The following is an 18,945-nucleotide window of genomic DNA, read 5'->3' as shown; positions in this document are numbered from 1 at the left end:
AGTGGAGGCAGCCAGCACAATTGATTTTATTTTAAATTGGAGGTGAATCATGCAAGAATGCTATCCTGCGATCTGTCTGCACAGCAAGATGGAGTCATTTCAACATACATACATACCACTGGGATAGTTTACAGCATCTGTTGTCTCCAGCCTTTAATATTCCTGTGGTTCCTGGACAACCTCCCATTCCCATTCCATCTAAAACTCTGCTGCCTGTACCCTGCTTGGACAAAGGTTTGCTCAACCATAGACCGACAAAAAGCTGGAGTAACTCAGCTGGTCAGACAGCATCTCTGGAGAAAAGGAGTAGGTGACGTTTCGGATTGACACCCTCCTTCAGACTGAGCGTCAGGAGAAAGGTGCCCCTTGAGGGGGCTCAGCGGAATAGTTTGCTCAATCATAATCCAGTTTTGAGAACTCTGGATCAAACAATGACTAGTTTCAAGCTTATTGCCAAACACCTACACATCCAATTAAAAGAAGAGCTAATATGCACAACAAACACTTCAAGGGACTCGATCGAGTAAAGTCATCTTCAAGGACTCTGAGATTGTACCAGTTAGAGCCAAACACCACTGAAGCGATGTCATAAGGAACTGCAGCTTCTGGCCGACACAAAAACACACAAAGTACTGTAGTAACTCATCAGGTCTGGATAGGCGACATTTTGGGTTGGGCCCCTTCTTCCTACTGATTGTGGTGGGGGGGGGGGGGGGGGGGGGAAGGGGAAGGAGTGGAAAAACCTTGAAGAGAGGAGGGGCAGGACAGCCTGGCAAGTGATAGGTGGATACAGGAGGGTTGATTGGCAGATTTTGGACAAAGTTCAGAGGTGAAAAGACAAAAAGTGAGATGAGGAACCCGAAGATAGAAGAGGTGTGAATGTGAAGCTAGAGAAAGGAATATAGTTGGAAGTGGATGGGAAGGGAGGGTAGGAAATAGACTAAAATCCATGAGGGGCACAGGGAAGAAAGTGGAAAGAAAAGGTTTGGGGGGGTGGGGCGTTTGTAGGTTGGTGATCTAAAACTGCAGAATTCACAGAAACAGTGGGGAGATCACCATTGCTTCCACAGTTAGGTTCAAAATACACCCAGACCTGGTAGATCAACATCTTCAAACTCGTGGTTTTGCAGGGAGCTTTCTCAACATTGCAATGTTTACAGGCACGGGATTTCCTAGACCAATGTGTTTTTTTGGCAGTGCATGATTAAATAAGGAGTGAGAGGGGGAGTGGGGGAGAGACAGTGGGAGCGGACAGTCTTGAAGGGAGGGTCAAGAATAATTTGATTTGACAAAGGAGCGTGGATGCAGGATTTTTTTTGAGTTGTGAGACGATGGAATGAGTCATTGGACCAGTTCCCTAACCTGTCTGCATCTGTTTGACAGACCAAATTAACCTTGCACGTTAGTTATACTTTACAGAAATTGGTGACAGCATTATATTACGAGAAACATAATTTTGAGTGCAGTTCTAGTTTGACCAATGTGGAGATACTGCTCACACCTGGCCTATAAATTTTAACCCAGCCAACTTTACTGAAGAGCTCAATTGAAACTGAACAGTGCAGGGGGTGATATGTAAACTGGAGAACTGGAGATGCAGGTTAATACACAAAAGGACACAAATTGCAGGAGTAACTCAGCGGCTCAGGCAGCATCTCTTGAGAACATGGATAGGTGATAAGTTCATAAAATTCATTAGCAGAATTAGGTCATTCAGCCCAACAAGCCTTTTGTGGCAATGAATTCCACAGATTCACCATACTGAAGAAATTCCTCCTCAAATCCTGTCTAAAGCAGTGTCCTTTTATTTTGAGGCTCTGGTCCTAGAATTTCCCACTAGTGGAAACATCTTCTTCGCATCCATTTTATCTAGGCTTTTCACGATTATCATAATGTTTCGGGTTAAGATCCTTCTTCAGATGTGCGAATTGCCTTTGCAAAAAAGTGCAAGCAGAACTGGCAACGCCATTAACCTTAATGAATTTCTCTTTAAAAAAAAAAGTGCTGGAGTAACTCAGCGGGTGAGAGAGCATCTCTGGAAAACATGGGTAAGCGGAGTTACAGGTTGGGACACTTCTTCAGACCTGCTGAGTTACTCCAACAATTGATTTTTTTTGTAAAATCAACATCTGCTTTTGTTTATGAATGTTTTATTTCCTTGTTCCATTCATCATTCTCCAAAATAGAACAATCGCTAAAGAAAACCTCAGTGATCTACTGAATCAATACCCAAATGCAAAAATGCAAACCACACATACTCAGTTACATTTTCTTTCCAAAACAATGTTTTCCAGGACCTCTCTGATTAACCAGAATCAGTGTAGAACCAGGCTCATCTGCCCAGCTTGCTTACACCGGCTAACATGCCCCATCTACACTAGTTCCACCTGCCTGCATTTGGCCCATATCCCATTAACCTTATCCCATACCTTGTGCCTGTTCAAATGTTTTTTTTTTTTAATGTCAAGATAGTACCTGCCCTCAACTACCTCCTCTGGAAGCTTGTTCCATATATCTACCCTTTGTGTTAAAACGTTGCCCCCTAGATACCCATTAAATACTTCACCCCTCACCTTAAACCCATGTCCTCTGTTTCCCCTGCTTCTTGATTCCCCTACTCTGGGGCAAAGATTGAGCATTTACCCTATCTATTCGTCTCATGATCTTTAATTCTCCTTCCCATTCCTACACAGACCTTTCAGTCCTAGGTCTCCTCCATTGTCTGAGTGAGGCTAAATGCAAATTGGAGGAACAGCATCTCATATTTCGCTTGGGCAGCTTACTGCCCAGTGGTATGAATATTGATTTCTCTCACTTCAGGTAACCCTGGCATTCCCTCTCTCTCTATCCCTCCGCCACCCAAGTCGCATTAGCTTCTCGTTTTCACCCTACAAATAGCTAATAATGGCCTGTTTCCTTTATCACCATTACATTTCTGCATATCTTTTATTCATTGTTCTTTATCTCTCCACCAGCTATATCCGTCGTTTCCCTTATCCCTAACCAGTCTGAAGGGTCTCGACCCGAAACATCACCCATTTCTTCTCTTCAGAAATGCTGCCTGTCCCGTTGAGTTAATCCAGCTTTGTGTCTGTCTATCCTCTCATGATCTTATCATTTAGTGACTCTTTTCCAATAATCCTGCATCACTTGTTTTTACTCAGCATGCTATTAGCAAAAAAAAATCCCAACAGTTTAAAATAAATCCCTTGCCTCAAGGGATTCCAAGATTGGTACTATTAAAAGAAATGATCTCCAGATTTTCCCTTGCATCTGTATATCGGCATCTATTACTGTACACTGTCCAAGTTGGAATCACTTGCATTCATACTGGGATTCTCCAATAATGATGCTCGGGTTATGAGGGGGAGAATGGGTGCTGGTGGGAAAGTGTGTTTGTTTTACGAAACAAAAATCAGAAGATTTGAAGCCGGTGCAGGAAAATAATGCTGAAGTAAAGATTAACCATGATTTTATTTAATAGTGCAGCTGGCATAGGGGCCATTGACTGACACCGTGTTTATTTATATGAATAGGGAAGGAAAATAGTACCTGGAGCACAAGGTACTCGATTAGACTTTATACAGCTACCAGCTCACTAAATATTTGTTCAGGGCACGAGTCCCTTATGAATCACAACAGCACAAATAAACAAAACACTATTCTCCTCCACACCGAGGCGGGAGTCACACTAGATCAGGGTGCAGATGCCGGAGATAGTTTGAAGTCCTTTGTTATTTGTCACATTTAAGTAAGAGTGAAATGTTCTGCAATCTGGCAACAGCAATTAGAAGGGTCAGGGTTTCTCCACCTTGTAAACATTGGAATTTTCCAGAAAATAAAGTAGTTAACATGCCACTAAGGTGGTAAGATGTACAAATGCACAATATGACCCAGACAGATAGGCTGTTTCCATTACAAATGCGCAATGACAAACAAGAACAGGAAATGCATTAAGATGTTAAGATGCATTAAGACTATTATATTACAAACACAAGAATCAGGATCACTCCTCTCCAATCAGCGTGGCTGTTTAATAAAATCCCAAATGCAACCTTATCTCCACATCTTTGACTATCCGTGCCAATCTTTTGCGTCTTGCCTACCAAATATCTCACAAATAAAGACTGCTTCCACGACCCTTTGAGAAAGAGTTCCAAAGACTACAACCTTACCTCTTTACGAGACTTAACTCACTACACCTTGGCTGGACATTAATAAATCTCAGCCAAGTGCGAGACTTGTCTCAACCATAAATGTTAAGGGCTTACACTCTTTGTTACGGCGTGGTCAAAAGCTTGGTTTTAAATCTGCTATTTCCTCACCAGGGTTTGTGCACAACCCTGCCACTATTGACAGAGCTTTATGACAGCTGTGGTACCAGTTATAAGTAAAAGTTCTGATAACTCTGATAAAAGTTCTCATAAAAGTTAGTGCCTCTAAGCTAGTTTTGCCCTATACAATAGATTACATTTTGCAAAACACTGCAAATTGTCTTGTTACTAGCTGGCTCAAAACAATATCACAAAAGCTCAAAATCAACAAGATGCAAACTGGCCAGGCATCCAAAGATTACCTCATGTAAAAAAAAAGTCTAAAAGCTCATTTATTCAACCAATAAAATAAACGAGTCAGTTGAACTGATAAAACTGCCTGAACGTTTCTGAGAAATCTTGTTTTAAACACATTGTTAAATTTTTATTGAAATGGAATTCAAACATTTAAGTTCAAGGACAGCTTATTCCCCACTTTCAGACTCATGAACAGACCTCTTGTAAAGCAAGGATATATTCCCCAACCCCTAATCTACATAGTTGAGGTATTGCACTCTTTCCTTTACCTGCAATTCCCCTGTAGCTGCAACACTACAATCTGCATGGTGTGATGCAAGGTAGACACAAAATGCTGGAGTAACTCAGCGGGTCAGGCAGCATCTCTGGAGAGAAGGAATGGGTGACGTTTCGGGTCAAGACCTTTCTTCAAACTGAAGAAGGGTCTCGACCAGAAACTTCAGATTCTTTTTCTCCAGAGATGCTGACTGAACCCGCTGAGTTACTTCAGCATTTTGTGTCTGTTTTTTGTCTCCTGGTCAGAAAATTTAAAGGAAATCATGAAGGGATCATATCCTTAGTCTCAGTTTACCTGCTGTGCCCAGAAATGAGAACCGAGAAACTGTGAAAATCAGGTGTTCACAAAATTAAAATGCCAATTTTAAAACTAAATTTTGAACTCTTCTCCAACACTCGATACACATCTAGTTAGAGTGCAGATGCATGTGCAAAGCATCTGTTAACAATTTTCCTGACTTAATTAAATGTACATCGAGAGAGAAAGTTGATTTTTTTGTTGTTTTTTTTTACTTGTGGCTTGGATGCATATTACTAGTCCAGCAGGAATCTACATTACTCAGAAATTGCTTGTGATGAAAGCATTGCACATCAGGGATTGACAAATATAATATCCCGCATCATGTTAAAGCAAAGATAGAGCTAGCATTCACAGATCTTTCCTACATGTTAAAGCATGTTTTCCACACTCATTTATAAAAGCAATGATAACCAAAAGTAGTCATCAGAAATCACCAGTTTCTTAATTCCAGTAGACTCCAAAATATTCCGAAGCAGATGTCAAGCTGCTTATGAAATATTTCTAAAAACCTGCATCAGCCTTGTTCCATCACATTTTCCCCCTGCAGTCACATGTTTTCGTGTTCAGATCACATAGCTAAGTACTTGTGGAGACAAAATTCAACGTTTTCACTGATTGCAGACCAAGTTAGCGTGTAAAGAGGTACTTTCTGAGAAGTAGTTCATATTATGGACAAAGTGTTTCACTAAACTATTGCCATTAGTCAGTAATGCTTCGCCAGAATTCAATGGCATGCTGCAACTCACAAAGCACTCAAATACTTAGGAGTGTAAAGATTGGGGGAATCGGGATAAAGAATAGTCAAAAAGTTAGCTTTCAGATACAAATGAACTACAGGTTCTGGTTTGCAAAATAAGACACAAAGTGCTGGAGCAACTCAGCGGAACATGGATAGGCCACGTTTTGGGTTGGGATCCGAAAGTTAACTTTTACAGTGAAGTGGTAAATAGTCAAACAAAACGCAGAGCGTTCCACAGGACAGGCGACAGCAATGGCAAAGATCTGCCAAGTGCAAACACTGCAGTATGCGTGCAAGCTTAGAAAGCTGTTGATAAGACAGCCAAGGACACATTTGAAAAATGTTCCCTGGGACATATGGAGTGTAGCCTAGTAAATATGGAGTTGATGGGCAAGGAGGACAGGAAACACCTTGTGGAATTTTAGAACTAGCACATGACTGCATAGCAGTGATACAAGAGTTGCTCAGCTCAATGCTGCCAAAATAGTTCAAAGTTTGAAACCCTGTCTGAACGATCCCATGAAGATAGATTGGACAGGCAAAGGTTTTGGAACAGCAAGAGTTTTAGTTTATTGACACATGCACTGAGGTACAGTGAAAAGCTTTTTGTTGCGTGCTATTTAGTCAGCGGAAAATACACAAATTCAATCGAGTAGTCCATAGAGGTCTTGGTTAAAAAGCAAGATTCTCAGAGGCATTGCCAAGTGGAAATGGAGAGGATATTTCTAGGATCAAGGGGTCTATTTAAAAATAAGACATTGCCCATCTCAGACATTCGAGGGGGTCATGAGGTTTTGGAACATTTCCTCAAAGGGTGGTGGAAACAGCCTGAATATTTTACAAATAGTCAGATTCTTGATAAGTAGGAGCTGGGCAGGTTGCAGCAAGTTGACAGGAATTAAGAATTGTAACAAGCAGATTAGTTGCAGTTTTCTTAAATTGAGGATTAAGGAGCAAGAAACAAGGAACTGCTGGTTTACAAAAGACACAAAGTATTGGAGTAACTCAGCGAGTCAGCCAGCATCTCTGAAGAACATTGATACGCGACGTTTTGTGTCGGGACCCTTTGTCAGATTAAGGAGTTAAGTGGCCCAATTCTCATGCTCACGAATTCAGGGGGGAAGACGTAGGCAATTCAGCCCGTCTATTGTAAGTCCCTTCCAATCAGAGACAGGTGAATTTATAATGGGAAACAAGGAAATGGCAGAACAGTTAAACAAGTACTTTGGTTCTTCACTAAGGAAGGCACAAACAATCTCCCAGAAATACTACGGGACCAATCTTATAGAAACTTACAAAATTCTTAAGGGGTTGGATAGGCTAGATGCAGGAAGATTATTCCCGATGTTGGGGAAGTCCAGAACTAGGGGTCACAGTTTAAGGATAAGAGGGAAGTCTTTTAGGACCGAGATGAGAAAATCATTTTTTACACAGAGAGTGGTGAATCTGTGGAATTCTCTGCCACAGAAGGTAGTTGAGGCCAGTTCATTGGCTATATTTAAGAGGGAGTTAGATGTGGCCCTTGTGGCAAAAGGGATCAGGGGGTATGGAGCGAAGGCAGGGATGGGATACTGAGTTGGATGATCAGCCATGATCATATCGAATGGCGGTGCAGGCTCGAAGGGCCGAATGGCCGAATGGCCTACTCCTGCACCTATTTTCTATGTTTCTATGTTTCTATTAGTTAGGAAATTGTGTTAGGTAATGGTGTTGGGACTGAAGGCAGATAAATCCCCAGGGCCTGATGGTCTGCATCCCAGAGTACTCAAGGAGATTGCCCTAGAAATCGTGGATGCATTGGTGATCATTTTGCAATGCTCTCTCGACTGGATCAGTTCCTGTGGAGTGCAGGGTAGCCAATGTAATCCCACTTTTTAAGAAAGGAGGGAGAGAGAAAACATTATAGACCAGTATAGAGAGGGAATTATAGACCAGTTAGCCTTACATTGGTAGCGGGGAAGTTGCTCGTCGATTATTAAAGATATTTTAGCAGCACATTTGGAAAGCAGTGACAGGATCGGTCACACTCAGCATGGATTTATGAAGGGGAAATCATGCTTGACTAATCACCTGGAATTTTTTGAGGATGTAACAAGTAGAATGGATAAGGGAGAGCCAGTGGATGTGGTGTCTCTGGACTTTCAAAAACCCTTTGACATGGTCCCACACAAGAGATTAGTGTGCCAAGTTAGAGTACATGGTATTGGGGGTAGGGTATTGACATGGATAGAGAACTGGTTGGCAGATAGGAAGAAAAGAGTTGGAATTAATGGGTCCTTTTCAGAATGGCAGGCAGTGACTAGTGGGGTGTTGCAAGGCTAGGTGCTGGGACCCACCCCAGTTATTTACAATATATATTAATGATTTAGATGAGGGAATTAAATGTGATATCTCCAAGTCTGTGGATGACACAAAGCTGGGTGGCAGCGTGAGCTGCAATGAGGATGCTATGAGGCTGCAGGGTGACTTGGACAGGTTGGGTGAGTGGGCAGATGCATGGCAAATGCAGTACAAAGTGGATAAATGAGAGGTTATCCACTTTGGTGGCAAGAACAGGAAGGCAGGTTATTATCTGAATTGTGTTAGATTAGGAAAATGGGAGGTGAAACGTGAGGTGGGTGTGTTTGTACATCAGTCACTGAAAGTATGCATGCAGGTACACCAGGCAGCGAAGAAAGCTAATGGCATGTTGGCCTTCATTGCGAGAGTATTTGAGTTTAGGAACAAGGAGGTCCTACTGCAGTTGTACAGGGCACCTAAAGTATTGTGTGCAATTTTGGTCTCCTAATTTGAGGAAAGACATTATTGCTTTTGAGGGAGTGCAGGGTAGGTTCACAAGGTTAAATCGTGGGATGGCGGAACTGACATGATGAAAGAATGGGTCGACTGGGCTTGTATTTATTGGAATTTGGATGGACGAGAGGGGATCTTATAGAAATATATAAAATTCTTAAAGGATTGGACAGGCAAGATGCAGGAAAAATGTTCCCGAAAGTTGGGGGTAACAAGTGTCACAGTTTAAGAATAAGGGGTAGGCCATTTAGGACAGATGAGGAAAAATGTCTTCACCCAGAGAGTTGTGAATCTGTGGAATTCTCTGCCACAGAAGGCAGTGGAGGCCTATTCAAAGAATGTTTTCAAGAGAGAGTTAGAATTAGCTCTTGGGGCTAAAGGAATCAAGGGATATGGAGAAAAAGCAGGAACGGAGTACTGATTTTAGATGATCAGCAATATTGGATGGCAGTGCTGGCTCAAAGGGCCGAATGGCCTACTCCTGCACCTATTTTTCCAACGTTTCTATGTTTTCTATGTTTTAACCCCGTTCTCCAGCCTTCTCCCCATTACCCCTGACACCCATACCAACCCATATAAATCTCTGCCTTAGAAATACCCAATATTTGGCCTCCTCAGTCTGTGGCAATGAATTCCAGATTGACCACCCACTGACTAAAGAAATTCGTCATCTCCTTTTTAAAGATGCATCCTTTTATTCTGAGGCTGTGTCCTCTTGGTTCTAGAGTTTCACACTAGTGGAAACATGCAACTTCATGCTGTGAATGCCGCAGCTACTGTGAATGCTACGATTGCTTTCTAACCGATTAGCACAGCCGTCCAAGACTATTTTGCCTCGTTAACAACTTTCAAGGTGATAAGTTTCAATATTGGGAGAGAAAAATAGGAAATATTCGGGTGATTAAAAAAATTTAACTCTGAGGTTTTACCCATTTGAATTTAGACTGAGCAAACAGCCAAGACAGAAAGAAATTCCATGTCGGTAAAACTAGGAAGTTTCCTGACAATGCATGTGGTTTCACTGGATGTAGTAAAGAGAACGGATGCAAAATCATGTTACACGTTTCACTGTTGCACTTACCATGTGGCAAGATGATACTGGCACCGTCTACAATAGCCTGAGCCAGCTCGAGATCATTGCATTCGATGGCATAGGCAGCTGCCTTAAGAGCATCCCAGATTTCTTTACGACCCTCAAATGCAGGTGCTGTATCCCAGAATTCGTCCCTTTTACTCCTCAGCTGGCCATCAGTCATAGGATAATCGCTCTTCCATTTTGGTCTCTCCTTTTTTAGAGGCTCGTTACGACCTGAAAAGAATCATAAATCAGCAATAAAAATCTTGCCGCAGACTTGGGTAAGAAAAGCAATATTTAATTTGTTGCCAAAAAGAGACAGTATCAGGTCATTCATATTAAATCTTGGCAAACAAGTACAATTGGACTTTCATTCTAGAAACAATAACCTTTTTTATGTGTATTCAATATGGCCACTAACCAGACATCACTAATTGTGGCACTAGCACAAAACCAGGAGAGGCTTGTAATTTTATCACTGCGTTGGAAAGGGTGATGATCCAAGCATACTATATGGCTACGCTACTCCCTTTGATGACCCAGATACATCCATTTGTAGAAAGTTGAATTGTAAGGGCAGGAAACAAATTCTAGGGAGCCAAAGTAGGCCAATTTGGCAACTTGGATGAGGTCTACCATTCGAAATCATGGCCGACAAAAGTGCTGGAGAAACTCAGCGGGTGCAGCAGCATCTATGGAGCGAAGGAAATGTCAACGTTTCGGGCCGAAACCCTTCTTCAAACTGATGCAGGGTGAGGGGGGGGGGGGGGGGGGAAGAAGAAAGGAAGAGCAGCCAGAGGGCTGAGGGAGAGCTGGGAAGGGGAGGAGACAACAAGGGCTACCGGAAATTGGAGAAGTCAATGTTCAAGCCGCTGGGGTGTAAACTGCCCAAGCGGAATACGAGGTGCTGCTCCTCCAATTTCCGGTGGTGCTCACTCTGGCCATGGAGGAGGCCCAGGACAGAAAGGTCAGATTCGGAATGGGAGGGGGAGTTGAAGTGCTGAGCTACAGGGAGATCAGGTTGGTTAATGCGGACCGAGCGGAGGTGTTTGGCAAAATGATCGCCAAGCGTACGCTTGGTCTCACCGATGTAGATTAGCTGACATCTAGAGCAGCGGATGCAATAGATGAGGTTGGAGGAGGTGCAGGTGAAATTCTGTCGCACCTGGAAGGACTGCTTGGGTCCTTGAATGGAGTCGAGGGGGGATGTAAAGCGACAAGTTTAGCATCTCCTGCGATTGGAAGGGAAAGTGCCTGGGGAGGGGGTAGTGCGGGTGGGAAGGGAAGAATTGAGCAGGAGTTACGGAGGGAGCGGTCTTTGCGGAAAGCAGACAGGGTGGGAAATGGGAAGATGTAGTGAGTGGTGGGGTCACGTTGGAGGTGGCGAAAATGGAGGACGATTTGTTGTATGTAACGGCTAGTGGGGTGGAAGGTGAGGACTAGGGGGACGCTGCCCTTGTTCTGAGTGGGGGGGGGGGATGGGGAGAGAGAGCAGTGTTGCGGGGCTTTTACCACTCGAGTTTTCCACAGGTGCTCCGGTTTCTTACATCCCAAAGACGTGTGGGTTTGTAGGTTAATTTGCCTCTTAAAAAAATTGCCCCGAGCGTGTAGGGAGTGGATAACAGAACTGGTGTGAACTAACGATTGATAGTTGATGTGGACTAGATGGGCCGAAGGACTTATTTCCATGCTGTCTCTCTCTAAACTAAAGTCAGATCAATGAGCTATTATTTTCTGCAATGACCTTCAAGGTGGCACCTTATTAATTTGCATCTGGCAATCTACACATGGAAAAACCTTAAATCTTGAAGCATCAGGCAGACAAGCGGAGAGCAGCTGCTGACTTGGCAAAGTGTGCCAACATACTGATGCCTCACTGCGATCTTTGCAGCCCAGGTTGACCTGGTACAATGGGTTGAGATAACCATATAACAATTACAGCACGGAAACAGACCAACTCGGCTCTTCTAGTCCGTGCCGAACACTTATTCTCCCCTAGTCCCATCTACCTGCACTCATACCATAACCCTCCATTCCTTTCCTGTCCATATACCTATCCAATTTATTTTTAAATGATAAAACCGAACCTGCCTCCACGACTTCCACTGGGAGCTCATTCCACACAGCTACCGCTCTCTGAGTAAAGAAGTTCCCCCTCATGTTACCCCTAAACTTCTGTCCCTTAATTCTCAAGTCATGTCCTCATGTTTGAATCTTCCCTACTCTCAATGGGAAAAGCTTATCCACGTCAACTCTGTCTATCCCTCTCATCATTTTAAAGACCTCTATCAAGTCCCCCCTTAACCTTCTGCGCTCCAAAGAATAAAGACCTAACTTGTTCAACCTTTGTAACTTAGTTGCTGAAACCCAGGCAACATTCTAGTAAATCTCCTCTGTACTCTCTCTATTTTGTTGACATCCTTCCTATAATTAGGCAACCAAAATTGTACATCATATTCCAGAATTGGCCTCACCAATGCCTTGTACAATTTTAACATTACATCCCAACTTCTATACTCAATGCTCTGATTTATAAAGGCCAGCACACCAAAAGCTTTCTTTACCACCCTATCTACATGAGATTCCACCTTCAGGGAACTGTGCACAGTTATTCCTAGATCCCTCTGTTCAACTGCATTCCTCAACTCACTACCATTTACCATGTACGTCCTATTTTGATTTGTCCTGCCAAGATGTCCTGCCAAGATGCCGAGATGGTCATTAATGAAGATAAATCAGCAGATCAAGACACCTTGGAAGATCTCCGCTCATCATAAACTGGCCAATACATTTATACGCATCAATGGAGTGTATTGTCAAGAGACCTGCAAAGTTGCTGCAACGGAAAAGAAACTGCAATGTCATTAACGATTCGGTGTTGATTCATAATTAAGTCACTACCCTATTTTCATGGCCTTCAAGATTTTTGAAATGCATGCCCCTGTGCGGAGGCTTGCCAGGGAAATCACATGGTCCATGAAGGAGATATCTGATCCTTACAGAGGACCTGTTAATCTGAGAGCACGTCTTGCAAGAGTGGATAGTGAGAGATAAAATATATAGCCTAGTACAAGATGACGTGTTTGTAACCTTTCACATCTCATCTTCCAACTTGGCACATGACAGCACTTAAGACTTAACAAAATTCAAAGACTTCAGGTAACCAGACTTTCCAGTATGTTGCAGATGTGCTGATTTCTGATTAAAAGTCAAAGTGAAACTCTGACAGTATATCTAAATAGATTCCATCTAACCTGCAGGGTTGCCTGAGAAGTGAACCGTTTGGTTTCACTTCTGAAGAACTTGCTGCAGCAGGGAAAATAAATAAATGACAGGCAGCAAGAGAGGTTGGGGTGGTGAGCAGATGGGCAGGCAAGGTGGCACAGTGTTCTGAACATGCAAAAAGACAGACGACTGGCTGGTTTATGAAGCCAACAGTTGGGTTACGACAAAAGCTCATTCTCACTTGCTGGGTCAAATTGGAGGTCTTTTAAGTGATGGTAATTGAAGATGACGAGAGGGTGTAAAATCTGAGAAAGTCGACCAGGTGGCAAATTTCGAGCAGCATTAACAATTACCTGGACACACTGAAACAGGAAAATGCCCGCATTCATAGACATTGACCAAAACTGAACTTGGCACAAAGTTCCTAGCCTACAATAGCCAGTTTAAAATCTGAACTAATGCAGATATGCTCCCTCAACATAAATGCAACATTAAAAAAAAAATCCCTGCATTATGGACTTTTTCTTCATGAATCTCATAAATGTTCAAAACAGAATGATACTTTGAATGCGCTGATCCCTTCCCCATTATCCTATTCATATTAACTGCTCACTTTTAACGTTTTTTTCCACGTCTAGAAACTTTGCGTATTTGATTATATAATCAAGTTGAATCTGTGTCATAACATTTTTACCAAGCTTTAATGCATGTCGGTTGATGCCCTTATCTAATTGCTATATTTTTAAACTAATTGTAAAATAAATATGGTGATCGTGTAAATCCTTTAGTTCAGTGGAAAGTTTTTGTTATGTGCTATCCAGCCAGCAGAATCAAGCCATCCATATTGTACAGAGTGGGAAATTCTGTTGTTAGAGGAGAGGTTACAGGCATTTAAAGTCAGAGTGATACAGCACAGAAACAGACTCTTTGACCCAAATCGACCAAACAGACCATGGTGTCCCATTCAAACCAGTCCCATATCCCTCTCAATCTTTCCTATCCATGCATTGTTCCAGGTATCTTTTAAGTTTGAGATTTCCATTATTTATGGGGGTTGGTTTTCCAACTATGCAAATAAATGGTCTAGATACAATGTTCAAATTAAACCTCTCCCCCCCTCCCCCCACACACACCTTGTTCTGGAGTCTCCCAGATGAAGTAGCTCTGCCCGTAGGAATTAGTTAATTTGAAACACCACAATTAGCTCAAATTTCTAAATCCAAAGTCCATATAATGAAAGCTTATGCAACTATGTTCACTGCTCAAGTCATTTGATAAATTTGCACACCGACCACGGCCAACTACATTTACTGTCAGCTGCAAGATCAAGATGGGATTTAACCACGACCATGGATCTGCAGGGTGAAGCATTTCTTGACCCGAGTAATTCAATTCCAGACAAACATTCCATTAGCCTTATGCTTTTTGGAACACATCCACCTACAAAAGGCATCGTATAAAATGCTATTGGTACTCATAATTCGGCTCGACATTAATGTCCTTCTGATCCCAATTAAAAAAAAGTAACAAAGCCAATCTCTTCACTGATCTAATTTGACCATAAATAATCAAACAAACTGGAAATAGAATGGCCCGTCTCCAGATTAAATTACATTGAGAAGAGGCAGGGTTTCTTACTCTATCTACACTGTGGATAGTTTGATTGTAATCATAACATTATAACACATTTGTACAGGTACAAGGATAGGAAGTGTTTAAAGGGATTAGAGTCAAACGCAGGCAGGTGGCACTAGTGTAGATGGGGCATCTTGGTTGGCATGGACGAACTAAGCAGAAGGGTCTGTTTCCATGCTGTATGACTAAGTGTTCAGCAGAGAAATAGTAAGGTTCAAAAATGTTAATCTTGATGCTTGCAACTCCCAGAATTATTTTTCCATCAATCTTGAACGATTACACATGTACATATTTACAATATTACTTCATTAACTAGCTTTCCTTTAAAATACTCTGTGCTTTTTATTTTTGTTTCTCATCATAACAATGTGAATTTCACTACCTTTTGGGTGAACAAATTGCTCCCGGATTTTCTGCATGTATCACCGACTGTCACTTATGGCCTTTAGATTTAGTCTGTTCTACAAGTAAAAATATCTTGAAACATCTGTTATCAAACTCTCGAGGTCCTGCTAAAAATCTAGCGGGTCACCTTGATGCAAGTGGCTGCATTCACAAAAGTGCTGGAGTAACTCAGCAGGTCAGGCAGCATCCCTGGAGAACATAGACAGGTGACGTTTGAGGGGGGCGGGAAAAGGGAAGGGAGAGAAAGAAAGCTGGAAAAGGGGAGAGGTAGGACAAAGCTGGCAGGTAATAGGCTGACATAGGCGAGGAGCGCTTTCATTGCCCCCTTGCTACTGTCAACACAAAACGTAGCAGGACTATTTTTAAGTGCACTGCCTAGGCTCCCATTTCACATAATGGAAACATGTAACAGTAAAGGAACACATATTAAATTTATGGCCATTATCTCAATCAGACCAAATGCTCTGCCAACACCCAAGAATGGCATGGGGTGTTGGTGCCAAATGAAAATGTGCCCAACTAAGTGAATATTTGCTGGAAAGATTTGGAGAGGGGAAAGTTGGGAAAAGCAGAGGTGAGGTGCAAAATCAAATTTTTTTTTTTTTAAATACAGACTTTCAATAAAGCTCATATTGATATATAAATAGAAAAACACATAAAATTTTATTGCTAGCTTTCATGGAAGCTATGACAAATGTCTTAGGCATTCAGCATTTATCAGCAGTAAATATACAAGTTTGGGTGGAACAGGTGTACATATACACATGAAGTGACAGGAATAAGCTGGCACAAGAAAACAAAGTCTCTGATATAGATTTTACCCTCAACATATTTAGTCATTAAATAACTTTCCAACCCAATGCATCCCTTCTAAACCACCCCCCCCCCCCCCCCCCCCCCATGCTACCTTGCAGACTGAACCCAACCAAGTTTATCAAAAGCCTCAATTTAGCAGTACTGCAACCACAACTTTGCAAATCACCATCCAAAGTTACATTATTCGGGTAATGTCAAGCTTTCTGGCCATTATAAGAGAAATAGCCTCCACATTCAGCATTCACCAGCAGTCTTTACCAGGTTGGGGTTTTAGTAACTATGTTATAGTTAAAGAAAAAAACAGCAACCATCGTGTGAACTTCCTTCAAGCTAAACACAGGGCTGCCAACTCACGAATTGAGCGTGAGAATCACGCATTGAGCGTGAGAATCACGCATTACACTCGATTCTCATGCTCTCACACTGATCACAGTATTCTCACGCTCAAACACTTTTTTTCAATTAAGAAAGTCATGAAAAATTCAATTCGCCCAAGGCTTCCACACTCTTCCACACTCACCAATGAGAATAGCTTTCTGTCAGTGGGTTGCCTGAAAATATCGAACAATTTGATAGGCTTAAGCACATTGCACACTATTTAAAATGGGAAATTCTGCAGTGCTAATGATTCCATTTGACACTCAGCTGCTGAAAATTCAAATTAATGCAAAAATAGTTTTAGAGGTGAGTAAAAACCATGAGGGAAATATATAAGGTGAATGCATAGTCTTTTTCCCAGGATATGTGATACAAGAACGAAAGGGCATTGGTTTCAAGCAGGGCTGTCAAACTATCGGCCCACAGGATGATTTGGGAAAAAATGGAGTTTAGTTTAGAGTCTAAAGGTGAGACACACTCACACCTCCCGCCCTCACCCCCGAGGCACCGCTCACTACTCCCACCCTCACCTCCGGCGGCTCTGTGTCCGTCAGCCCCTCTGTCCACACCCCATGGAGTTTTACCGGGCCGGGTGAATGGTGGCGTTATTGCCACCTCCAGAGCCGCGGGGATGAATCTCGGGCTAAGGCTCCGCTCCGATGCCCGATCCCCAGGTCACTGACACTCACCTCCCCCGGACCCCAGCTGGACAGAGCACCTGGGCCGGCCCGCATTCCCGGAGGGATAGAGATGCGGGGGGGGGGGGGGGGGGGGGGGGGGGGAAGGGAAGAGGGAAACGCTTCCCGGACACCGCCAAGTTGGGATGAAGGGCCTGTTTCCATGATGTAAGACTATGACACATTGTAGAAAGGGTGCAATTGCTCTGGAGAAGATCCAGGGCGATTTATGAGGATGTTGGCAGGGCTGGAATTTTTTTCACTGAAGAAAGATTTGATAACTGGGATTGTATTCTCTGCAATGGGGAGGTGAAGAAATGACTTAGTCGAGGTGAATAATATTATGAGAATAGGACCTGTTTCGCTTAACAAAAAGTGTAGGAAGGAATTGCTGGTTTAAACTGAAGATAGACACACAAAGCTGGAATAGCGGGACAGGCAGCATCTCTGGAGAAAAAGAATGGGTGATTCGGGTCAAGACTTTCAGACTGAAGAGGTTGAAAAACAGCCATATAGATGTAAAACACAATGACTAGAGATGCGTGTTATCCAACTCAGGGCAGAAATCAGAATCATGTGTTCAACTTTATTGACATGACACCATAATATATATATAATACAAAAAAAATAATTTAATGGGGTGGCACGGTGGCGCAGCTGCCTTACAGCACCACAGACCCAGATTTGATCCTGATTACGGGTGGTGTCTGTACAGAATTTGTACATTCTTCCTATGACCACATGGGTTTTCTCCAGACATTCCGGTTGCTCCCACACCCGAAAGAAGTGCAGGTTTGTAGATTAATTGGCTTCTGTAAATTGTCCCTGGCGTGTAGGATAGAACTGGTGTATGGTAGATTGCTGGTCGGTGTGGACTTGGTGGGCCGAAGGGTCTGTTTCCATTTATATGTTTTACATATATCTTAATTTTATTGAACCATATACTTGGTTGAATATGTGGCACTATTTTTGTCTTGTTTCTATCGTCAAAGGGTAAGGTTGATTAATTTGTTTGTGCAGAACAGTGATGGAAGTCCGACTCCTCTTGCCTTTGTTTCTATGTTATATATATGTAATTTAGCCTAAACTTATTCATACCTAATCCAATTTAAAGCATAAATGTTGCATTCAATTGTAAGTTAAAAGACTCGCTACAGTACGCACCAGATTGCACAATTTCAAGCTGAATAAATGCAAAAGCTCCCTCTACACCCCCCCTCCCACACTCTCCAACCTCCCCTTGGTCGCTACGCTCCCTCGGGCTTGATTGCTGCGCTTCATCGCAATTTCTCACTCTCAACTCTCACACAATGTTGGCAGCCCTGTAAACATGAAGTGCTGGAGTAGGTCAGGAGGTCAGGCAGGCAGGAGGTCAGGCAGCAACTATGGAAGCACTGTTTTGGGTTGGAAGGCAGTCTGAGGAAGAGTCCCGACCTGAAACATCATCCATCCATTCTCCGCACAGATGCTGCCTGACTTGCTGAGTTACTCCAGCACTTTGAGTTTCCAGCATTTGCTGAAAGATTCTAGCATTTGCAGGTCCTTGCATCTTCTCAGACTTCCTTCATGATGGACAACCAAAATTACGACATGACCTTCAATAAATCAAGGCACCAACCAGTTCATTATATCCAACGTGCTGGATGAACAAACACCGACACTGTCAATTTACAGCATCCAACATTTGGGTGGATTAATAGTCAGTAAAGTCAAACATAGTGCCACTTCAAACATAGCATTAATGGAGAAAACCGATTAAAGTAAAATTGCAATTTGCTCTCGATCACTTTGGAAGTCAGATTGGCCTTTTATCTGACTTGCATTTTGGTGTTTGCTGCAACAACCCTTTTCCTGTCCATGGGGGCCTTAGTTTTGCTTCCTGTCCACTCATCTGGGCACGGTTCTTGTGCTTATTTTAATTAACTAAACTCCAATAAAAAATGTATTAAAAGTGTGCATTAAAAGTGTGTTGACACCACCAACTCCTGCGCCTGCCAGATTATTAGAATTTTACTGTTACTTTTGCATAAATGTATGGTAGCAAGTGAAAAGGC

General features: G+C 42.6%; 1 protein-coding gene across 1 annotated transcript in view; it reads right to left on the bottom strand.

Annotated features, from left to right (window-relative positions):
- Positions 1-18,945, bottom strand: part of ubtd1 (ubiquitin domain containing 1) — a 61,819-nt gene that overhangs the window by 5,508 nt on the left and 37,366 nt on the right. Inside the window, exon 2 of the mRNA XM_033034129.1 lies at positions 9,762-9,989. Coding sequence (XP_032890020.1) covers positions 9,762-9,989 — 228 coding nt within the window. The remainder of the gene's footprint in view (positions 1-9,761; positions 9,990-18,945) is intronic.

Source organism: Amblyraja radiata, chromosome 15 (genome assembly GCF_010909765.2).
Source record: "Amblyraja radiata isolate CabotCenter1 chromosome 15, sAmbRad1.1.pri, whole genome shotgun sequence".
Classification (NCBI taxonomy): domain Eukaryota; kingdom Metazoa; phylum Chordata; class Chondrichthyes; order Rajiformes; family Rajidae; genus Amblyraja; species Amblyraja radiata.
Note: the sequence above shows the minus strand (reverse complement) of the source record. Positions and strands in the feature narration are given on the sequence as shown.